We start from the raw sequence: 23,581 nt of genomic DNA on the forward strand, positions 1-23,581 counted from the left end.
CCCTGATGAACATTATTAAACTGAATGCACATGATCATCTCAGAAGATGCCTGTGTGAATGCCCAAGATTGCTGCCAACCTGACCTCCATGAAGTCAGTCCTTGAGATTATTACTTTAACAAAGGGAGCTCAGAAATTGTTGTCATGGCCTGTGAAACCCTGCAGTGACACCTGTGATGATGATTGATAATGTGTTGGAAATTATGGTGCAAAACACATCTCTCGAACTCTAAGCACTATAAATAAGGACATTAATACCAGCTTTGAGACGCCTGGGTGGCTCAGTGGTTGAGTGTCTGCCTTTGGCTCAGGGTGTGATCCTGGAGTCCCATGATTGAGTCCCATGTTTGGCTCCTTGCACGGAGCCTACTTCTCCCTCTGCCTGTGTTTCTGCCTCTCTCTCTGTGTCTCTCCTGGATAAATAAAAAAATTTTTTAGATGCCAGCTTTGCCACTTTCAGGCAGTAGAACCGTGGGCAGGGGGCTTTACCTCTTGGTGCCTACCGTTTCCTCATATGTATATGAGGGTAACAAAAGGAAGGTTTCTTTGTCCCCTCAAAAGGGATCATTGGCACATCCTTCTTCTTCTACCCATGCTTGTGGATAATCTGGTGACACTGCAGATTCCCCAGAAGATGGCTCCCATTGGTCAGCTGCAGAGGTTGGCCCAAAATGGGCTCCTTGACACCATCCTCGACAACATCAGAGCATTGCTTTTATAAGGTGTACCCCTGGGGGAGGCTGCCCTCCCACCCCCTTCGATGACCTGGGGGGCTGGGGCTGCTGGAGCTGCCCTGCCCAGTCAGGCCTGGGTCTCCAACTGCCACAAAGAAAACAAATAAAATAAGAATACTCAGACCAGCAACTCCCAGATGCAGTGTAAGGTGTGTGTGTCCAACTCTCATGGCTCTTCTTGCTTTTTCTCTCCCTCTCTCTGCTCTTTCTTTCTCTCACTTATTTTGTTCTCTCTCTGCCCATTTCTCCCCGCCCCCACTGTCTGTCTGACTCTCCCAATCTTTTTTTTAAAGATTTATTTATTTGAGAGAGAGAGAAGGAGCACGGTGAGAGGCAGAGGGAGAAGCAGACCCCCTGCTGAGCAGGAAGCCCAGCGTGGGGCTCCATTCCAGGATTCCAAGATCATGATCTGAGCCGAAGGCAGATGATGAACCCACTGAGCCACCCAGGGGCCCTGACTCTCCCAAACTTCGTCTGTCTCCCTTCTTAACATGTTTCTCTTTCCTCATCTTTTTCACTTGGCCTACCGTTTTTTCCTCTTTCTTGGCATCTCTCTCCTTTGATATCTCCATCAACCCTGGCTTCACTTTGTCTTGGTCCCTCTCTTGAGCTCTGTCCCTATTCTTTCTACTCTGTGTCTGATTTCCTCATGTCTCTCTCCAGCCTCACAAGGTCTCTGCCTGAGGCAGTGATTCCCCACCCCACTGTCAGGGCCGGCACCACGTATTTACTTCCCTGATTGTGTCCACCTCACTAACCATCCTGGTCTACCAGATCCTGTCCCTGCCCTCCCACCCCACGCTTGTCGGTGGATGGCAAACCCAGGGGCCACAGGGAGTACGAGAGCCACCAGCCTGGGAGATCTGAGTAGAGAAATGGGGAAGAAGGGCTGGGAGATGGACCAAGACAGATGGAGGCCAACTTGGAGCTCAGGGGTGAGGGAGGCTAGGAAGAAGACTGGAAGAAGAACCTGAGGGAGAGGCATGAAATCCTTGTGGGAAGCAGATGGGATTAAATCAGAGAGAAGAGTGAGAAAGAATGCAGGTGGGGCTCCTCTGTGCTTCTCTTAGGCCCTTCAGCCAGAGGGTAATGGAAGGGGGGCCCTTCAGCCCAGCCCACAACTACTCCGCCACCTGGCCTTCTTCCCTGTGTTTGCCTCCATCTGATGCTGAGGGTATTCCCACGCCCCCACCTGCATTTCATTTTTTTTCTTTTTTAAAGATTATTTATTTATTTTTATTATTTTATTTTTGAAAGATTTTATTTGAGATACAGCACAAGAGCAAAGAGCTAGCAAGCACAAGAAGGGGGTGGGGCAGAGGGAGCGGGAGAACACTTCGCCGAGTGGGGAACCCCACATGGGCCTCAATCCCAGAACCCTGAGATCACAACCTGGGCCAAAGGCAGATGCTTAACTGAGCCACCCAGGCACCCCCCTTGCACCCCGAATGCATTTCTAACCCTCACACAGCTTCTTCTTGTCTCTATCTCCTTTCGGGTTAGGGTCTCAGCTTCTATTTCTTCTATTTCTGTTCAGCTCTCTCCGCCTCTCTTTCTGTTCTCACTCTAGCCTTCTCCGTAGTCCCTCCCGATAGAAACTGCCTGGGGTCTGACACATCTCCTTCCTTGGGAAAGAGACGCTGCCTGTGGGCCCAGACTTCTCCTGACCGCTCCTCTGGGCCCAGCTCCAGCTCCGGGGACCTGGGCGACTCTAGGCGCCCCAAGCCCAGCTAGAAGCACAGGGACTCAGCAGGCGCCCGCCTCCCCGCTCCCGCCCCACGGAGGCCTGACACTTCTCACTCGAAACTGCGAGCCTCGGTGGCTAAGCGGAGTCCCGCGCACCGCCCACAGCCCAACCAGCAGCCCAAGGAGCCAGAACAGAAGGGCCTGAATGTGGCCACGAACCACGCCAAGGCCCCGCAAGTCGCAGGGCTTCGCTGCCCCGGGCGCCCGCGTGTTTGGGCGCACCTGCAGGAGCCGGAGGTTCAGAAGCAGGAGGGGGCGGGGCCTGAGGCAGGGCAAAGGTTCCCTCTAGGAGCTGGGGAGGACGGAGAAGCTGCAGCTAGTTCCTGCAGGAGCCCAACCCATTTTTTATAAGTTTTATTTATTTATTTATTATTTTTTAAAGATTTTATTTATTCATGAGAGACACAGGGAGAGGCAGAGACATAGGCAGAGGGAGAAGCAGGCTCCCTGCGGGGAGCCCAATGTGGGATTTGATCCTGGGACTCCAGGATCATGCCCTGGGCCAAAGGCAGGCACTCAACTGCTGAGCCACCCAGGCATCCCTAGCCCAACCCATTTGGAGGGGACACTGAGGAGATACAGTAGAGATGGGGCCTCAGAGGATCCAGAGTTGATACATAAGAGAGGGAGGGCCTGCAGGATCCTTAGAGGACAGGGAGGAAAGACGGGGTAGGGCTGGGGCCTGGACATATAGGTCTGTGGCTACCACAGCCACGTGAGTGGAGTGGGGCCGGCAGACTCATGGATGGGAAAGGCTGGGAAGAGCCAGGGGGGCAGTGTTTGATAGCAGGATGGGGTCTGAAAATATAGGGGGTGGGGCACAGGGGAATGGGTCCTGGTGGTGAAGGGTCTTGCACATAAGTGGCAACCAAGAGAGAAGGGTACCCATCTGTACACAGCCTGGGATACCCCAGGCATGCCTGGCCCTGGGCCCTAAACCAGTGTTCTGAGTGACTGCTGCTGGTGTGCGCCTGGAGCTTCAGCTCAAAGCCAGGGCCCTGTTGAGTGCTGTGTGCACACTGCTCAAAGCCCACCCCCACATTTTGCTTCCCTGGAGTCTTTAGTCTGGTAGCTGCAAACTGCCTGGCACCAAGGCACTCCAGCAGGCTCGGTTGCAGTTTTGCTACTACTGAGGCATCGAGGCTGTTGGGAGGTCAGGAACTCTGGTATTTTTACCCACAGGAAGCTATTTTAAGGACATTTCACCTCTTTCTAACAGCTTGTACAGAGTTCCTGGGTCTCCCATGGGGCCATTTGCACCCCAGTGGTGACAGTGTTTGCCCCATACACGTGGAGGTTTGTGTGGAAGAGACAGCAGTTTTGGGTTAATGTCCATCCAGAAAAATTTCTTTCCCGTAACTCCCCCACCTCAATGTGAAACCTCATTTCTGGTTATTTTATGGTTGCCCTTAAAAAAACCTGCAACACTGAGCATCACGGAGCAGAAGCGTATCTGTGATACAGAAGAGATGAGACTGGCACAGAGCACCTTCCTCATGAAAGCTGGATCCTTCTGACCCTTACTTCTATCCTGGGTCCATGGTGAGGTCACACAGAGGGAAGTTACCTTCACAAATGAGATGACTGGTATAGAGAAAGCTGAATTCATTGTGAGGTCAGATTTCCCAGCCTTGGCAATGGGGGCAATGGGAGGGAGGGGTCTGCTGCAAGGTCCAGAACTACCTGGCCCCTATACCAACCCCAGTAATCCTTTCTGTTCTCTCACTTCTTTCCCAAACCTGTTCCTCTGTCTCCCTACGATTCATCACATGGCCCCCACACATCGTTATTCATGTACCTATTTAAACCTTGATTCATTCCCCCCTCCCGCTCATTTATCCCACGAACATTTACTAGAGCCCGCTCTCTGCAGGACTCCCAAATCCTAGGGCTTCTGGGTCCCCGAAAAGGGCTCTGACCCTTGTCCTAAGGAGGGGCTCCTATGGGTGGCTCAGTAAGTACATACACAGGCATTTCAAATTGGCTTTAAATACTCATCAGGGCGCCAGGAAAGGGGACTGGGATGAGAACTTGTTACATGTGAATTTGGGGTTGGGGTGCCCTGAGAGAGAAGGGGACCCATCCGTCAGAGCAGCTGGGGTGCCCCACCCCCTGCCCTGGGACAAGGGAACAGAGTAGAGGCCCTCTCTGGAGGGTCCAGGGCCAACTGGGAGCCAGCCCTCCCTTCGAGGTAGATCATCGGGGAGGGAACGGAGGAGGAGCTCCCACGGTGGTGATGACAGACAGTCACTTCCTTAGTGGTACTGCTGATAGCTGGGATAGCCTGGGGCTGGGGTACCCTCCTTAGGGGGTAGCTGGCTGGGGTCCTCCAAGAACGGGGGTGCTGGAGAGGAAAGAATCAGGTAAGAGTGAGATGCAGTGTACAGTCAGAACATTTTGCACCTCTCCCCAACTAGTGTCCGTCTCCCAGGTACTCACCATTGCGGAACTGCTGGGCAGTATAGCGAGTAAGGAGGATGCCAACACCCTCTATGAGAGCCAAGAGGATGCCCCCCATCATTGCTGAGCCCACCATGGCCAATGGGCCACCTAGGAGAGTGAAACGGCAGGGAGAAAGAGGTGAAGGCAAGGAGAACAGGGCAGAAGGGGCTGGGGCCAAGGATCGGGGGGCACTCACTGCGGGCAGCCAGCACAGCCCCAGTCAATGCTCCGCTGGTAATGGAATTCCAGGGATCTTCTTTGCCCCGCAGGCGCACCAGGCCACAGTCGATGGTGGAGAACAGGCCCCCCCATACTGCAAAGCTACCTGCAGAGAGCAAGGCCTAATCAGTGTTCCTGAGGAATCCCAAGAATCCACAGGTCATGGTCTGGGGACTTCCAAGGCCTGCATGCTCTGGCAATGAATGGGGAGAAAAACCCAGACACAACGGCAGATAGTTAAACTCCTAGGGGATATTCCCCATCTGCCCCAGGGATGGCTCCTTCTTCAAGCAATCTCTAATTGCCATCGGCATTCCCCTCACCTTTGTTTGACAAATGTTTACAAGCAGATTTATCTTTTATGTGGCTTTTAACAGAGCAACACTGTTCTTCCTAACCATCACATAGAGGTAGAATTCTGATACTGGTTTAAGGGAGACAAAAACAGGTTACAAAAACCAGTTAATGGTATGATAGTTAAAGTGTTTATTGAGGCTTTACTGTGTGCCAGGACCTGTTTTCAGCACTGCATGTCATTTGACTTCTGAAGTCTTAAATTTGTTAATATTATTAAAGTACTTAGCAGGGCAGCCAGCACTTAGTGAGTACTATATAAGTTACATAAACATAAATAACATAAATTACAAAACAATTTCAGTGGTTATGGCTATCATCATCTCCATGTTACCGATGAGGTTTGGGCAAAGGAAGCCACAAACCCAAAATCATGCATCAGGGAAGATCCAGGGCCCGGATTTAAACTCCAGAATCCACATTCTTGCCCCCCCCCCCATATTAAATTATTGGGAAACATCACTGTCCCAGGCAGAGTTGGGGCTGGAATGTGGACCCCAATTTGCAGTCTAGAACCAGGGATCCCTGGGTGGCACAGCGGTTTAGCGCCTGCCTTTGGCCCAGGGCGCGATCCTGGAGACCCGGGATCGAATCCTACGTCGGGCTCCCGGTGCATGGAGCCTGCTTCTCCCTCTGCCTATGTCTCTGCCTCTCTCTCTCTCTGTGTGTGTGTGTGACTATCGTAGATAAATAAAAATTAAAAAAAATTAATTAAAAAAAAAACTTTTAGAACCAAAGGAGCAGCTACCCCCAACTTTGCATATCTCCTAGATCTCTCCAAGCCTCTTACCTCCAATCTGCGGGGCTCTGATCCTCACAGCATTGATACTACCTCTCAATCGGTGCCGAAATCCCTGGGAAAAGTGAGGAGGCAGGGAGTCAGAATAGGGCTGAGGCCCCTGGCAGGCAGGGTTTCTAGCTTTTAAGACAGGGAACACGACGGGTCACGGGTTGTCAGAAGTAGAGATGTGGAGCAGTGGCTGAGAACTAGGAGGCTGTGGAGCACCCTAACTTGGGCGTTCTCAGCCGTGAGTTGAGAAATTCGCATTCATCCAATGTTACTACTAGCACCTATCCCAGGCACCAGGCTGTATGCAGGGATGGTGAATGAGACAGACCTAGCTTTTGCCCTCTCAAAGCTCACATAACAGTGGGAGAGACAGATCCCTAGCAGAGGTACAGATAAACAAGGCAGCTTTACACAGCCATACAGACCGTAGAGGAAATAGGATAGACATGATAATAACTGGGGGGTTGGGAAAGGACTCTAAAGGAGGGGGCATTTGTGTTGAGGCCTTGAGGATGAAAACAGAAAATGTGGGCAAAGATCTGGGAAAGAGTTCCAGGAGTTGAGGGGAGAGACAGGACTAGGTATATAAATTGCAAAGACCTTGGTAAATGGATAGCACTTAAAGCCAGGACGTTTGGTTAAGATCTTGGAAGAGGGTGGTCAGAAAGAGAATTGATTAGGTCACATTAAAAGCATTTTCTTAACTTTAAGGCTGTCTGCTTTCTGCCAGTTAAACTCTTGTCACTTCCCTGTATCCAGGTTTCTGACCCAGAATCTGTCTCTGGGGAAAATCTCTCTGGCTTTGCGCATACATTTAGAGTTTGGTAATGACCGTTTTCACGGCACAGCATTTCCACAGAGGAGCTCCAGCTGGGTGGTGCAGGGAGAGGGACAGAGAGCCGTGTTTGCAGTTCACCCCAAACCACAGATCCTGGAGTCAGGCCTGGCACATAGTAGGCTAGCCGCACCGTAATGAGCGAGTTATGGCAGCTCCACGCAGTGTTCATCGCAGTATCCCATGTGGGCATGGCAGGACCCCCACACTACCCAGGGAAGGCCACGACTCACGACAGGGGCATTGCGGAAGCCCTTGATGGCCTGGAAGACTCCACCGCCGATGACACCCATAGTGAAGGCTCCACCGCAATCGTCCACAATTCGCCATGGGCTGCAAGCCAAAAGGGGAGGGTGGGTTAAGTGAGCCCCTCTTCCCCCGCCATGGTGCACGGATTCTTTCCAATTGGGAGAGACCAAGTCACCCGAATGGGAAGCAGCACTTCAAATAATGAGATTATTTCTCCCCTCGTCTGAGCAAGAAATGGTGCAAAAGGGGAAAAGCATTAGTCTTTGCTCGCCCGCCCCTCCTTCGAGGCCAAGCAAGGAATTCGCCAACTGCTTTACCACTATCAAAGACTAAATGAACTGATGAGACACGCAGAGTCAGCACCTTTAAGTCAGCGCTGTGAAAGTGTTAATTTGCTAGTACTGTTATTAAAGCAGGACGGGGTCGCACCTCCGTCCCCGACGATGAGCACGTCCAACCAAATCCCGTCTTCCCTCTCTTTTAACCGATCACAACTGGGAAAAACCAAGCGCAGGCCGTGGGGAGGATCCAGTCCGTCCGCCACAGGTTCACCCAGCCCCGCCCCCATCCACTAAAGCGACCTGGGAAAAGCCACGCGTGGTAACCCTGGGGATTTCCGCTCGACCCCGCACCACCCCCCAAGCTGGAATGGATTCGACCAGCGTGTCTCTTTTCCTCAACAAAGAGGGACGGGGGAGGGGATACGGAGTCTGAGGAAACGTTGAGTGGTTGGTCCCTGCACCGCACCTTCTCCGGGCTCACAGCTGCGGCCTCTCTTAACGGAGCCCGAGTGAGAGGAACGAAGCGGAGGGGAGCGGAAGGAGACCACAAACGTCTAAGAGTCTCCCGAGTCTGGGACGTGGCGCGGTGTGGCCAGCGCCTCCCCCGCCCGCCTCCCACAGCTGGCGGTGGCGCCGCAGCAACAGTCCCGAGGCCTGTGCCCATCGCCGTACCAAGGCTCCCGAGCGTACTCCTCCATGGCGCCGGCGTCTGGCCGCGCAGTCCGGCTAAAGCCCGGCCAGGCCACGCCCCCACTGTAAACGCACACAGGCGCCGAGCTGTCCACCTATTCCAGGCCACCGATTGGGTCGTGTTGCTGCTCATCAGGGCAGGGACACGCTCTCATTGGCCACCGAGTTTGCGTCATCTCCACTGCAGCCTGTGCGTCGCCCAGATACCTCAAGCGTCGGGGAGAGAGGACCTCTTTTGGTGTTTTGGGAGAAGGCCGTCGTGTGGTTCTCGTGATCCTAGCGGGGACGAGAGAGAGGTGGCCGACCTGTCAGCTTTCCACTGCTCGCGTGATTGCATTGGTAATGTCAGGGTGGGCGCATTTTTTGCAGCCGGAAGAGGTGCTTCATTTTGCTCCCCCGTCCCAGCGCTTTGGTTCCTCCCACCCAGCAGTCTTTGGGGGACGTTGGGTGAGCTCATTCCGGGAGCGCGGGGGAACTGAGCTTGGCCCCTTCGGCGGTGGGCGGAGCCTGGGCCTGGGCGAGGAACAGGGTCTTGGAACACCCAGCCTCGAGGGGAGGGTTGGTGAGAGTTTGGGTGTCATCGCCACTTATATTCCATCTTTTAGCCTGTAGGTTCCGTCTACCCAGCCATTGGTGCAGGTGGGTAAGTGAGGGATATATGCCGGGAGGAGGCGCTCGGTTTTAGGTCGGGATTTGAATCCTCACTTGAGCTGGGTTGTTTTTTGTGAGCGTGTCTGTTCATCCGTCTGTCCCTAGGTCTGCCTGTTATCCGCTATGCCGCTGCCTGTTGCATTGCAGACCCGCTTGGCCAAGAGAGGCATCCTCAAACATCTGGAGCCCGGTGAGTGAGCTAAAAGCGGTTGGGCCTACAATGTGCCTGGCTTGACAGGCACTTCGTTGTTGATACCGCCACTCGATACCTAGCGTGGGCCTACCGCGCATCAGTCAGTGGCGTGGCGTGTATTGTTAACGGTGTGGATTTCTGATATCCATTCCTACCGCGGGCTGGGGTGGGGGTGGGGAATACATGTTTCATCCTTAATATTGACAGTTAATGCCTTTTTGGGGTCTGTTGTATGCCACGCGCAATCCATCAGACGATCCGTGGAAGTTATTATAAAGTAGCTGACAGTAAGGAGAGCTGACATTTTCCCTAGACGGTAGGGGGGATGCGGATACTGGGTTCTTTACGCTACTGATCACATTATTTTAGACGTGTTGTGAGGCCAGGCACTATGTTGGTGATCTATACCTTATTGATCACCATATCAATTGCTGACATGTATTTTGGGTCTAGGTGCTTGGCATACACATAGTGGTAGAAAATGATGGTAGGATCTATCATTTCTACCTGCTGTGCTGTTCCTGCTAATATTTACACCTTATTATCGATCATGGTAAAAACTGGCATCTGTTTTGGGCTGCAGTGTGCTAGGCACTGGATTACATCTTATTTTCACCTTATTAATAAATGACATCTGTTACAAGCTACTCTGTGCCAGGCATATAGATCTTGTGGTTAATAATACTGGTAACAGTCGTTGCTAATTTTAAGCCTGTTGAGTACCAGGCCCTGTGCTGATGGTATATATCTCTTACTAACAATTCTGATGATTATAGCTAATACTCACTTTGGGCCTATTGTGTGACAGGCACTATGCTGTTGCTGACATATACATTTCATTGTCAGTTATGTCCACAGCCAAAATCTGTCATAGGTCTACTGAGGGTCATGTACCGAGCTGACAACATACATCTCTTTTATTCTACTGATAGTAACTGACAGCTGTTGTAGGCCTGCTGTATGTCAGGCCTCGGAACTGAATGGATGCGGAGCAGTGTTTGGATATATCCTTTCCCATCCAGACTTGCTACTCAATATACAGAATCAGAAACCCCATATTTACCAAGCTTGGGAGCTGAATAGATTTGGGCATTTTGTTTTTCAGATAAACCGCTTACTGTTCAAACTCATTTTATCCAAATAGATTGGGATAGCGTGGTGTCACATGCTTCCTGAACTCAGGAACTGGAGGATACATTTGTTTTGATGAATCCTTGTCTAAAATCTGAAACCAGATAGGTTTCGGTAACAGGATATCAAATCTCAAATCTTATCTGAACCCAGAAACAGAACAGATTTAGGTAAGTTTTTTGGCAAATCCCCTGATCTTCAGACACTTGGATTTGGAATGTGATATTTGCCATAGAAGGTGAGACCTGGCACACGCACACACATGGTCCATGTGAGTCTGAGCGTGTCTCCAGGCTCTGACTGCAGGATAAGAATTCCTCTGGTCCTTACTGCTTTCCTCCACCCTGCTATCCTGCCAGAACCAGAGGAAGAGATTATTGCTGAGGACTACGATGATGACCCTGTGGACTATGAGGCCACCCGGTTGGAGGGCCTGCCACCAAGCTGGTACAAAGTGTTTGACCCATCCTGGTGAGCCTGGGGAACTGGGGCGGGGGGCGGAGAGTCTGACATCTGACTTGACCTTTCCTGTGCTGGCTCTGGGCCTGCCTGGCTTTAGGGTAAATGGGGAACACAGGAAAGAGGTCTGGGGGTCCTCCTTCTGGGCTTCTGACATGGGGCAGGCATAGATAGAGACTGGGGAGACAGGAGTGGAGGCTACAAGGAGAGGACGTCTGTGTTGATACCCCTCCCCTTCCTCCTTCCCTGTGTCCATACTTCTATCCCACTGCCCCACAGTGGGCTCCCTTACTACTGGAATGTGGACACCGACCTCGTATCCTGGCTCTCCCCGCATGACCCCAACTCCGTCGTTACCAAATCTGCCAAGAAACTCAGGAGCAATAATGCAGGTGAGTTGGCAGACCCAAGGGCAGATAAGGGTGCCCCAAGTGCTTCTGGAGTCCTCAGAGAGGGGTCAGGTACATGATAGTGGAGCAGGCATGGGGCTGGGGAGATGGGAAGGCCCCCCCCCCCAGGCAAGGGAGGTGGTCGACGGCAGAGGCTGCTGGGTCCTGAGAGATGGAAGGAGGAAGGTCACTTCAAGGCTTTTGTGTCCCCAGATGCTGAGGAGAAGCTGGAGCGTGGCCACGAGAAATCAGACCGGAACCATGAGAAGCCAGACCGGAGCCACGAGAAGTCAGACCGGAGCCATGAGAAGTCGGACCGGAGCCATGAGAAGTCTGACAGAGATCGAGAACGTGGTTATGACAAAGTGGACAGAGAGAGAGACCGGGACCGGGACCGGGACCGGGACCGCGGGTATGACAAGTCAGACAGGGAAGAGAGCAAGGAGCGGCGCCATCATCGCAGAGAGGAGCTGGCTCCCTACCCCAAGAGCAAGAAGGGTAAGCTGAGCAGCAGGGCAGGACTCAAGTACGATGGGTGAGGCATCACGGGCGAGCCATGTAAGGGAAGCCCTCGCTCTGCCCACGCGATTGCCTGAACCTGGGGCCTGGGACAAGGTGTTGTGCGCCATGGCACCCAGGCACCCCATTTCTTCATGGGATGGGGGAGTTTGTGATCAGGGGCTCCTTGTCCCTCCACTGGAGACCTCACTGTGCCACCTTCCTCAGCGGCAAGCCGGAAGGATGAAGAGTTAGACCCCATGGACCCCAGCTCCTACTCGGACGCGCCTCGGTAGGAGAACCCCTCATGAGTCCTCTTTTCTCTGGACTCCCTTGTGCTGATGATCATTCCTTTTTTTCCTATCTCCTTCCCCCCGTTTGTCAGTTGTTGGGGTTGGTGGGGGGAGCGGGGAGTGCAGAGTGCCTATCACATTTCATATTCCCAACCTCTAACCCATATTCCCTAATCCCTGTCACTCCCAGGGGCACGTGGTCAACAGGACTCCCCAAGCGGAATGAAGCCAAGACGGGCGCAGACACCACAGCAGCGGGGCCGCTCTTCCAGCAGCGTCCCTACCCGTCTCCGGGAGCTGTGCTCCGGGCCAATGCTGAGGCCTCCCGAACCAAGCAACAGGACTGAGCCTCCCCATCACCCCACTGCCATCCCCGGGGTTTTTAATAAAAGCTTTTCAATGGATCGTGCCCATGGGGCCTGAGTGCTTTCTTTCCATGCGCTTTTGAGGCTTCCCAACCCAAGCCGGCAAGATGCAAAACACATTTTATTTGCAAAAACTCACCTAAGAAAGTGCGGGAGTGGCAGGGCTATGGGGGTGATGGGCTGGAGGCCAACGTGGGTCCTGTCCCACCCTCATTACCAGAGTTTGCTTGTGTCACCCCTGCATGGGAGCAGGAGGTGGTGAGGCCAAGTTGGAGTTCAGTGTCTACCTCCCCCCACCCCTAGTACTGATCAGAGTTTGGTCCCAGCTGGGCCAGGGCAAGAAGGGAGAACGAGGCCAAGCCAGCGTCTTCAATCCCAGCAGCTACGAACCCTTCACCTTGGTGAGCAACCTGTGGTGGGAACGGGGAGGAAAAGAAAAACACAGAGAGCTGGGGTGGGCTGGCAGGTGGGTGTCCTGAGCAAGCGAGGGCGACAGTGGTGAGGCTGGTAGTCCTGGGGTTAGTAATAGCCCACGCAGAGAGTCCCCTGGGTCAGAAAGCTACACGTGGACTAAATAAATACAACATCTTTATTTGGCATTGGGTCTCCTGATATTTGTTCATTACAGTTCCTTAGAAAACAAACCAGAAAAATCAGAACAAATTAATTAAAAATAAAGATCCAACGACCCTATGTACATAGAGCAAAGACAGCCCAGGCATCTCTTGCGCGTGCGTAGATATAGATGCACGCGTGCACACGCACACGTACACACACATCCTGGGAGACGGTTAAGGGGTTAATAAGCTTTGGGGAGTGCAGGGGACAGGTTCCACATTTCAGCATTTGAAGACACCCTCACCCTGTGACGGTGAGGGTGCCTCATACAGCTAGTGCGTATCAACAGTGTGATTGGCAGCTTTATTTTCCCTCTTGGGCTGTCTCAGACAAGAACCCTGCATCCGGCAACTGACAGTGTCTTAGATTCAATGAGATTCAGCCACTCCAAGGACCTCCCCCACCGGCTTTTCCCACACCCTGGATCATTCATTATCTGATTATACCACAAATTCCCAAACCATTAAAAACAGATGCCCCTACCGCACCCTCCCCTGGACCAGGCTGATGCAGAACATCTTAATTCCCACCCCTTCCTTCCTCTTCCTCTCCACCCGTCCCCCTCCCCCCACTCCGGGGTGCTCACAGGCCCATTTTCAAGGGTCTCCCATCAGGAAAGCTGCCCCAAGGCCACATACAAAAAAGACCGGGCTGCTAATAGGGTCTGGTCCCTTGTGGTTGTGAGGGAGGCAAAAAGGCCTCAAGCTACAGGAAGCGGAACCCCACAGGTAGGCATCCGTTTCTAAAGAGCTGTAGAATTTTTGTCCAATTTATCCTTACAAAGAGGGAGGAAGGACCGCTGGGAGGGGCTCTCCAGAGAGAGCGTGGAAGACAGGACACCTCCAGCTGAGGGCAGGCAGGCAAAGAAAGGCCTTGAACGACAATACTGCCAACCCAGTCCCCAAAGGGGTTCACTGGGGCCGGGGAGGCAGCTCTCATGATCCCCCTCCAGGGGGAGGGGGCTCAGTCTATAAGGAAGGGTTCGTGTGATGCCCCACGCCCACTCCAAAGCCCCTGCAGAAGTCTCCATGACCTGGGAGAAAACACTTCCAATCCCAGAGGAGCCAGGCCTAGTGGCAGCTGAAGTCCCTCCGGATGCCCAACACCCTCTACCCAGTCCCCCTCCCTGTGGCCCCCCACCACCACCAACCCTCACTTCACCAGCACTGACTTCGGCAGAAAGGGCTCCGTGCTGAGGTCTGCGCGATGGGAAGACAGCTTGGGTGGCGGCGGCTGCCCAGGAGGCTGCTGGTGAGTGCAGGGCCCAGAGGTGGAGGCCGAGGCTGAGGCGGAGGTGGAGGCTATGGCTTTGGCGGTGCCTCGGGGAAGGCTGTAGAGGTAGACCGCACCGATGACCAGCCCCGCACCCAGGGCAAACAATGGGTCCACGTGGAAGCCAAAGAGGCGGATGGAGGCAACAGTGGACAGCACAATGGACAGGGAGGTGGCAAAGCCCTTGAGGATGTTGTCGGCGTACTTGACGACAACAGCCACCAGCAGCCCGCCAAAGGCCTGGTTGAGTACCACGCCCCAGACGGCAGGTGTGTACCCAAAAAAGAAGCCACGGCGGGCTACGGCTGTGCCCTCAGCCCACCAAAGCCCTACCAGGCCCAGTGCCGTGCCGAAGAGGCCCAGTTGCAGGTTGCGGAGCCACACCGAGCCCGAGCTGCCCTTGAGGATCTTCTCGAAGTAGACGCCCGCGAAGCCTGAGGACAGACACGAGGCCACGACGGCTGCAAGGCCTGCCCCGGGGTTCTGATCCAGTGGCCGAGGGCCCCCACCACCAGCTTGCTGTGCCTGGACGATGGCAACTCCAGTGAAGAGAAGCAACAGGGAGGCCCACTGCAGCCGGGAAAGGCTGCGGTTCAGCATGAGCACGGAGAACAGCGCCGTGGTCAGGATCTTCAGCTGGTACGTCACCTGCAGGGGGGTGGGCCACCAATGCGGAAGGCACTTAGGGGCTGTTCCCCACCTCCCCACCCCACGTGCCCAGGGGGAGGGACGGGGCAGGGCAGGTGACAAGAACAGCCAGCCAGGGGCGCCAGGGTGGCTCAGGCAGGTGGGCATCTGCCTTTGGCTTGGTTCATGATCCTGGAGTCCCAGTATCAAGCCCCATGTTGGGCTCCCTGCTCGTGCTCTCACTCTTTCTCTCAAATAAATAAAATCTTAAAAAAAAAAAAAAAGATCCAGCTATTGGCCACTGACTGACAGGTAGCTAAAGAGCTCTGAGCTGCTTCCCAGAAAGTCCACAGCTATGCAAGGAAGTCCTGGGCCACACCCGAGTCCACATCCCCTCCAAATTTTCTGGCTGTGTGATAAGGAATGAAGCACTTGGACCATCTCGGCCCAGACATCATCTGTAAAATACAGCTGTTGTGTGTGAACCAGCTTATGCAGGTTAATGACGGAGTGACTGGCTCCTTGATGAGGCACACGCACGCATGTGTGTGTCTTGATAAATATGTACTAATGGAAACAAATCAGCCACAACGATAATGTTGGCACACATTTACACAGTGCTTGCTTTTGTGCCAGTGTGGGTCTGAGCACTTGATATGAATCCATTCATTTAGTGCTCTCACTTATGGAGCAGATACTATTGTAACATGCAATGGAAGAATGAGAAGCCACAGAGGGGTTATGCAACTTGCCCAAAGAGCACACAGCTGGAAAGTAGCAGAGGTGGGATTTGAACCCAGAGAGCCTGGCTCCACACTCTTTAACTGTGTTCCAGGGCCACCTGCAAACAGCCAAAAGCTCACCAATGCCAACCAAGGGCTCTTCCCGGGGATTATTTCTTTCAGCTGTCCCAGCATACTGGCATGGAGGCATTCCCATTCCCAGTTCTCATGGATGAAGACACCGAGGGTGTGGCAAAGGTGACACAGATCATGCCCTCTGCAACCCTCCCTCACCAGCATCACATCTCCCCCATCCCAGCCAGTTCTGCCAAAGGCTGTGCTGGGCCTGGGGCTCACCTGGAACGTGGCAGCTGGCAGGTTGGAGATGGCCACATACTGGAGGTTATTCTGCAGGGTGTAGATGAGGGAGGGCACTGCGAGCTTGAGTGTGTCCACATACTGCACCAGGACAGCCTCATGCAGGAAGAGTGCCAGGTGCTTCACGTTACCTACGTGGGGGGAAGGACAGCCTCCCTTTAGTGCTGCAGATCCTCTGAGGGCCAGGACTGGGCCTATTCCTGTGTCTCCTCACCCCTGCCCTGACCTCCCAGGGGCTCAGAGGCGGTCTGCACTCTCAGTTTCCCTGCAGTACAACTGCAGCTCTGGGAGACCTTTCAGCTCTCAGTTTAACGGACACCAATCGTCCTTAACTCTGTGTCTGAGAATCACGGACTGTATTCACACAGCATACAGCCCACCTCCCTGGCAGTGTCCCATTCGGGGCAAGCACTCAATACACGTGTATGTCCAGTGAAATAGTCAGCATTAGCTAGCTCGTGAGGTAGAAGCCTTAGCAAGCCTGCTGACCGGAGGGGAGGTTTGAGACTCAACTTTTACACTTATCCTAGCTCTTTAACTGGCCTAAGAGCTGCCTGAGGGCAGGGACCATATCCCATTCGGATGCACATCCCTGTCAGCCCTACAAACAAGTGACATGTCTGTCCTTGCCATATGGAAGAGTGGAAGCTTGACTATTTTTTTAAATATTTTATTTATTCATGAGAGATACAGAGTGAGTCAGAGACACAGGCAGAGGGAGAAGCAGGCTCCTTGCAGGGAGCCCAAGGCAAGACTCAATCCCAGGACCCTGGGATCACAACCTGAGCCAAAGGGACTCAACTACTGAGCCACTCAGGTGTCCCTGGAAGCTTGACTATATTAAGCAGAAAAGTCTGGCAGGGACCTGCTCCCACCAACACATGAGAACACCCTCCTGAGGAGTAAGGCCTCTGCAAATCTCACCCCACTTCTTTGCAGTTCATCTTTTAAGTCTCAGTTAGTGTTGTTCCTCTGTGAAAACCCCACAACCACTGCACAAGGTTATCACAGGAACTCATGCTGAAGGCTCGTTCACAAAACCCTGTCCTTACCTTTCATAGCATTAATCCCAGGAGTAATTACCACTCTTGAACCCCTTACCCAAATCCTCTGGGCCTAGGGATTTGGGTGTTTGACATTTTCTAAGTGTTAGGAAGGTAACATGGTGTATCTAGCATGCACTTCACATTAACACATGCCACACGCATAGGGCTGTGCACCATAATCACACACATTCCTATTTCTGTGGCAACCTGGGTAAATGTCCACACCAAATGAGAAAAATTAAAAACCACCTATATACAAATAGCCCTACGTTAGGTCAGGCCAAGTTTTACCACAAAACTAATTCAGGAAAAAAAACATGGGAGAGGGGTTGAAATTGTAGATTAGAGGCAAAGGCCTGCGATTAAGTCTGTGCCTATTTGTTTCTCCTCACGTAAAATATCAGCCCTCTGTGGGCAGGATGCAGCCTCCATGGCCGGAGCAGGGCCTGCCACAGTGAGCACTGGAAAGTGTCTCAGAATCAATTGATAGCAGAGAAGATTTAAAAAAAAGATAGGGGGCACCTGGGTGGCTCAATGGTTATCATCTGCCTTCAGCTCAAGTGATCCCGGGGTCCTGGGATGGAGTCCCACATTGGGCCCCACAGGGAGCTTGCTTCTCCTTCTGCCTTTGTCTCTGCCTCTCGTGAATAAATAAATAAAATCTTAAAAAAAAACCCAGAGCAGATGATGGACCTTGAGGGCATTACGCTAAGTGAAAGAAGTCAGACCCAAAAAGACAAATGATTTCACTGACTTGTGGAATCTAAAAAACAAAGCAAACAGGGATGCCTGGGTGGCTTAACGGTTGAGCGTCTGCCTTCGGCCCAAGGCATGATCCTGGAGTTCCAGGATCAAGTCCCATATCGGGCTCCCTGCATAGAGCCTGCTTCTCCTCCCTCTGCCTATGTCTCTGCCTCTTTCTCTCTGTGTGTCTCTTGTGAATAAATAAATAAAATCTAAATAAAATAAATTTAAAAACAAAACAAACAACAAAAATAGAAACAGACTCCTAGAGAACTGTGCTTGCCAGTTGGGAGATGGGTGAAATAGGTGAAACGGGTGAAAAGGTACAAACTTCTAGTTATAAAAACAAGTCAGTCACAGAGATGAAAAGTACAGCATAGGGAACACAGCCAGTAATATGGTAACAACTTTGTATGAGGACTACGCTGATCGTGGTGAGCACTGTGTAATGTAAAGAATTGTTCCAGCACGATGTTGTATACTTGAAACTAATATTATAGGTGACCCTTGTTCAAGAGTTAGGGCACTGACTCCCCCACACAGTTAAAAATCCACATAGAACTTTTGATACCCCTCACTCCCAGACTTAACTCCTAATAGCCTCCTAGTGACTGGAAGCCTTACTGATAATATAAACAGTTCATTAATATGTATTTTGTACATGTATTATATGCTGTGTTCCTATAATAAAGTACACCAGAGAAAAAGAAAAGCATGAGGAAAATACATTTTTAGTACTGTACTGTATTTATTAGGAAAAAACCTGCATCTTGGGATCCCTGGGTGGCTCAGCGGTTTGGCGCCTGCCTTTGGCCCAGGGCGTGATCCTGGAGTCCCGGGATCGAATTCCACATCGGGCTCCCTGCATGGAGCCTGCTTCTCCCTCTGCCTGCGTCTCTGCCTCTCTCTCTCTCTCTCATGAATAAATAAAATCTTAAAAAAAAACCCTGCATCTAAGTGGACCTGCACAGTTTAACCCATGTTGTTCAAGGGTTAACTGTATATGTCAACTATACTTCAATTAAAAAAAAAAAAAAAAAGAACAGGTGAGTTTCCAAACTGCTGCCTCCCAGGGCCACATGGAGCTAATGAATGGGAAAGAATGTTTTCTTCAGAGATACCTGGTGGCTCAGTTGGTTAAGCATCTGCCTTCAGCTCACATCATGATCCTGGGGTCCTGGGATCGAGCCCCACACTGGGCTTCCTGCCTGGCGGGAAACCTGCTTCTCCCTCTCCCTCTGCCTGCCGCTCCTCCTGCTTGTGCTGTCAAATAAATAAAGTCTTAAAAAAAGGTTTCTTGGGGTGCCTGGGTGGCTCAGTTGGTTGGGTGCCCCTTCAGCTTGGGTCCTGATCCCGGGTTCCTAGGATCAAGCCCTGTGTCGAGCTCCCTGTTTTGCAGGGAGCCTGTTTTCTCTCTCTCTCTCCCTGCAAATAAATAAATCTTTCTCTCTCAAATAAATAAATCTTTTAAAAATTAAAGAAAATGTTTTCTTCAGTGTAAATACTGACAGCAGAGGTAGAATGTACACCTGCATTCTCTACACAGGCAAGGCCTTTATTTTTTTGAAGATTTCTTTATTATTTTTTTTAAAGATTTTATTTATTTATTCATGAGAGACACAGACAGAGAGAGAGGCAGAGACACAGGCAGAGAGAGAAGCAGGCTCCATGCAGGAAGCCTGATGTGGAACTCGATCCCGGGACTCCAGGACCATGCCCTGGGCCGAAGGCAGGCACTAAACCACTGAGCCATCCAGGGATCCCAAAGATTTCTTTATTAGAGAGGGAGTGTGCAAGCACAAATGGGGGGCAGGGGCAGAGGGAGAGGATCTCAAGCAGACTCCCTGCTGCTGAGTAAAGAGCCAACATGGAGCTCAATCCCACAGCCCTGAGATCATGACCTGAGCTGAAATCAAGAGTCTGATGCTTAACCAAATGAACCACACAGGCACCCTAGTAAGGCCTTTATAGAGAAACAACTGGCAACATTTTAAAGCTGGCCTTTAGGAAGGTGTTTAAATTAGTAGATAAAATCAAACTTATAGGAAATACAGGGGGTAGAAGAACATGTTAAATGATACCACAGGGAGGCAGCCAGCAAAATCCAAGCTATCCAAAATATACAAGACAAACGACCTGCTCTCTTCAACAAATTTACTACAGATCAAAAAGAGCTAGAGAAGGGGTGCCTGGGTGGCTCAGTGGTTGAGCATCTGCCTTTGGCTCAAGGTGTGATCCTGGGGGGAGCCTGCTTCTCCCTCTGCCTGTGTGTCTCTCATGAACAAACAAATAAAATCTTAAAAAAAAAGAACTGGGTGGGAACCCCTGAGGTTAACAGACCTAGAAGCCATAATGAATTACAAGGCACTGACCTTATATAAACCAGATTGAAACAAATTCTTAAAAATTCTTTTTTTATTCATGCGAGACACAGAGAGGCAGAGACATAGGCAGAGGGAGAGGCAGGTTCCATGTAGGAAGCCCAATGTGAAACTCGATCCCGGCACTCCAGGATCACACCCTGTGCCAAAGGCAGATGCACTCAACTGCTGAGCCACCCAGGCGTCCCCAAATTCTTAAAAATTCTTATGATATTTGAGAAAGCATTGTAAATCTGATTAAATGACTGGATATTTGAATATTTTGTTAATTTTAAGAATTACTGTTAATTTTTTGATGTATGATTTTTAGATATTGTGGTTATTTTTTAATGTACCAAAATATTTATTTTGATAGTAAGAGGGTGGGGGATTTACTTCAAAATAATACTTACTACATGTGGGACATACTGCAGTGTAATAAGGCAGGGGGTGGATAGGTAGGCAGACATGTAGATTGAGTGTACATATACTCAGTGTAGAGGAGTGGATAATCACTGATACTGTTAATGGCAGAGTGGCCATGAGTTGACAATTGATGAATCTGGCTGATGGGTACATGAACATTTTAATATTTTATTATTCTCTCCGAGTTTGTGTATGTTTAAAGTTATCCAAAATGCAAAGTTAAAGGGAAATAAATGAACCTAAGTATCCCCTACTACCTTATGGACACAGATTGTCTCACTCCTACAGTCCACAGAGGCCAGCTCCCAGATGTTAGGAGTACAATAAAAGTGTGGATGCAGCTACTCATAGCTGGAGTGATAAGGCAGATGAGCTGCACTTACACACTCCCCAGGTGGTTTCAGAGACACAGTGATATAGTGATATTCCCCCAGCAAACCCTCCATATGGGCATGGGTACACACACACACACACACACACACACAGTCCCACCCACTGACTCCAGTGCAGCCCTCTCCCCTTGCTGTCTCATACCCCTCTTTTGTGCGAAGAGCAGCAGCAGGCAGGTGAGACCTTTGAGCACTTCGGCCATGACCACAGCAGTGGTGGCAAAGAAGCGGTCCCCAGGCAGTGTGCGGGCGTAGCGGATGCTGAGGATGAGGGAGGCATTCTGGACCACCAGCACAGCTAGGGATATGTATTTGAGGCGCCGGTGAGCTGTGGGAAATGGAATGAGCAAGGAGGAAGAAGGGGTCAGAAGATGCTGGGGCACAGCCACACCACCACCTTCCCCTTCACTCCTTTCTCAACCAGGATCCTCCTAGCCATTGCCACTTCCTCACTCTGCCTCCCTATCCTGACCCAATGGGGTCTGAATCCCATCTACTTCCACTGCTTCAACAGGCAGAAGAGCCACAAAGGGGGAAGTAGGCCTCACCCTGTCCAGCTCATACCCAGAATCCTTGCTGAGCTATTAGGAAATGGCTGGAGCAGGTGCTGGACACACTTGGCCCCCTCTCTCCCTCCTCTGTGTGAGAAGCAACTCACAGAATACCAATCATATTCTCAACATTTATTGAGTGCTGACCATCTGTCTATCACTGGGGTAAAGGATTTATATGGATTACCTCAGTAGACCCCTACACTGCTCTGATCTCTGAGTGGGCTACAAGGATTCCATTCTGTGGGTGAACAAACTGAAAGTTTATATGAGATGATGCTTCTTTTTAATGAGGGGTTGTCCTATATAAAGAATGATACCTAAATACAGGGAATGAGACCATGGTATAAGGCATGTCCAGCCCCTAAAGAATGGTCTTTCTCCCATCTAAGATATTATTCCATTCCCTCACACTAACAATTATCTCTCCAACTCCTACCTTCTATGACCACCAGAGTCCTCCTGACCCAGAATGGTTTCACAAACATAAGAAATAATTCCTCCACAGTCTCTAGGATTGAACTCCATATAATAAATGGTTACTGCACCAAGCATGGTCTGGTTCCCTCGAGGACATAAGGAAATATTCCCCTATACTCCACATGGTCCTGTCATCCTCCCACCACAGCACCGCTCCTACCTCCAGCCAAGGAATCATTCCTTGTTCAACTCACACTCACAACGAACTCTCCCTGCTATAAAGAAGGGCTCCACACCCTTAGAATGTCTTTTCTCTGCCATATAAGGAAGGACCCTCCCACTCCAATATACAAGGAACTCTTACTGCATTAGGAAGGAACCCCCCAAAATGGTCTTCTCTCCTTATAATGGACATCCCAATCCTCAAAATGGACCTCTAAGTCAGGTAAGGAAGGACCTGCCCCACACTAATTCACAATAGCCCCTATCCCTTTATACAAGAAACCACCACCCTCAGAATAGCCTCTTTCTTCTAGAAGGAACAACGTTCCTAACCTCAAAATGCTCTCTCCCTGCTCTAAGGACGGACCCCCTACACACTCAGAATGGTCTTAGTGGTCTTAGCCTCCCCCAAAGGCTAAAACCCCCCAGACTCAGAATGATCTCTACTGTCCATATGCAGAAGGGACCCTCCCATCACCCTCAGAAAGGTCTCTTCTCCGCTTTCCAACACACTCACAATAGCCATTCCGTCCTCCCTCCCCAACCCCCCCCGCTACATACACACATAGGTCGGTCCATACGGGATGCTCTCTCTCGCTTCAGTGAGGAACCTTCCTGACCCCTCAGCGATCCTGACCCTCGCCCCACCGCCACCGGGTCGACCACAGCCTGTCTCACCCGCACTAGCGGTTCCAGGCTCCAACGACCCCGCGGAGACCGCCCCTGGCCCAGCCGCCGCGTTGGAACCGCCGGACCCCACCGCTGCCATGTTGGCATCTGCCTGGTCCGTCCCCTCGGCAACAGCAGGGCACTTCCGTGTCCGTCACTTCCACTTCCGGCCTCCGTGATGGAGATGGGGAGAGTGAAGGGCTGGCCAGAGCAGTAGCTCTCCTCGTCCGCTCCCCAACAGTGAGTCTAAGACCGCAGCCTTGGGATTTCCAGATTCCGTTGGGATGGGGAAACCCGACTCGTGACCGCCTCGGCCTCCTGCCGTCTCTACCGAGCCTCATTGGTTCCTTCCAGTTACTAGACCCGCCTTCGTCTTCATTGATCCCGCTTTCCAGATCGCCCGCCCATCGTGTGTCCTTGTCTCATTGGTTCAGCGAATCCTCATCTATCTCGGCTCCTCATTGGCACCTTCTACAGATGATCCCGCCCTTTCGGCACCCAAACTCCTGGGTACCTTTGTGATTGGACCGAAGTTCCTCTTTCCCCCACCTCCCGGCGAAGCCCCACCCCTTAGAGAGCCCGCGGGCATCTGGGAGGAAACAGACCTCACCGCGGGGCAGGTGAGGGTCTGGCAGTTAAGGGAGCCTAAGCCAGCAGAGCCATTGGGGCCGCACAGGTGAGAAGGCATAGAAGTGAGACTGAGACGGAGAGTAGGGAGGATAAGCGAGTTCCCACTGTGGAGGGAAACTGCGAAGGGGACAGGTAAGCCACCAGGTGAGGGGCTTTCAGCTTAGCTTTTGAAAGCGGGGCAAGAGGGA

General features: G+C 51.6%; 3 protein-coding genes across 8 annotated transcripts; 1 reads left to right on the forward strand and 2 right to left on the reverse strand.

Moving 5' to 3' along the window:
* Window positions 1-4,449: 4,449 nt before the first annotated feature.
* On the reverse strand, window positions 4,450-8,465 carry TIMM17B (translocase of inner mitochondrial membrane 17B). Of its 2 annotated transcripts, none has more exons than XM_038587395.1 (6): window positions 8,323-8,465; window positions 7,354-7,453; window positions 6,286-6,349; window positions 5,119-5,247; window positions 4,920-5,030; window positions 4,450-4,824 (listed from the first exon to the last, which is right to left on the reverse strand). In XM_038587395.1, the coding sequence occupies exons 1-6, from the start codon at window positions 8,346-8,348 to the stop codon at window positions 4,736-4,738; spliced, it is 519 nt and encodes a 172-aa protein (XP_038443323.1). In that variant the 5' UTR covers window positions 8,349-8,465; the 3' UTR covers window positions 4,450-4,735. The 2 variants fall into 2 exon arrangements, with proteins under 2 accessions (XP_038443323.1, XP_038443324.1); XM_038587396.1 differs by lacking the exon at window positions 8,323-8,465 and adding an exon at window positions 8,117-8,239.
* A 53-nt stretch (window positions 8,466-8,518) lies between these two features.
* PQBP1 (polyglutamine binding protein 1) lies at window positions 8,519-12,363 on the forward strand. 5 transcript variants are annotated; one of them, XM_038587391.1, is made up of 8 exons: window positions 8,519-8,679; window positions 8,946-8,983; window positions 9,097-9,181; window positions 10,675-10,762; window positions 11,054-11,166; window positions 11,377-11,661; window positions 11,890-11,953; window positions 12,145-12,363. In XM_038587391.1, the coding sequence occupies exons 3-8, from the start codon at window positions 9,115-9,117 to the stop codon at window positions 12,299-12,301; spliced, it is 774 nt and encodes a 257-aa protein (XP_038443319.1). In that variant the 5' UTR covers window positions 8,519-8,679; window positions 8,946-8,983; window positions 9,097-9,114; the 3' UTR covers window positions 12,302-12,363. The 5 variants fall into 5 exon arrangements, with proteins under 5 accessions (XP_038443319.1, XP_038443317.1, XP_038443320.1 ...); XM_038587389.1 differs by having other exon boundaries at window positions 8,520-8,679; window positions 10,675-10,786; XM_038587392.1 differs by having other exon boundaries at window positions 8,520-8,679; window positions 8,946-8,979; window positions 10,675-10,786.
* A 1,726-nt stretch (window positions 12,364-14,089) lies between these two features.
* SLC35A2 (solute carrier family 35 member A2) lies at window positions 14,090-22,863 on the reverse strand. The gene is given in 4 exon segments (NM_001003059.2): window positions 14,090-14,857; window positions 15,916-16,067; window positions 21,047-21,229; window positions 22,773-22,863. Coding segments are annotated over 4 exon segments (1,194 nt in total).
* Window positions 22,864-23,581: the final 718 nt, after the last annotated feature.

Source organism: Canis lupus, chromosome X (genome assembly GCF_011100685.1).
Source record: "Canis lupus familiaris isolate Mischka breed German Shepherd chromosome X, alternate assembly UU_Cfam_GSD_1.0, whole genome shotgun sequence".
Lineage (NCBI taxonomy): Eukaryota > Metazoa > Chordata > Mammalia > Carnivora > Canidae > Canis > Canis lupus.

Coding starts and splice junctions, on each gene's coding strand:
- TIMM17B (XM_038587395.1), bottom strand. CDS start 8,348: ATGGAGGAGTACGCTCGGGAGCCTTG. Junction 7,454..8,322: donor GAGTACGCTCGGGAGCCTTG/GTACGGCGATGG, acceptor TTTGGCTTGCAG/CCCATGGCGAATTGTGGACG. Junction 4,825..4,919: donor TGCCCAGCAGTTCCGCAATG/GTGAGTACCTGG, acceptor TTTCCTCTCCAG/CACCCCCGTTCTTGGAGGAC.
- PQBP1 (XM_038587389.1), top strand. CDS start 9,115: ATGCCGCTGCCTGTTGCATTGCAGACCCGCTTGGCCAAGAGAGGCATC. Junction 11,662..11,889: donor CTACCCCAAGAGCAAGAAGG/GTAAGCTGAGCA, acceptor CACCTTCCTCAG/CGGCAAGCCGGAAGGATGAA. Junction 11,954..12,144: donor TCCTACTCGGACGCGCCTCG/GTAGGAGAACCC, acceptor TGTCACTCCCAG/GGGCACGTGGTCAACAGGAC.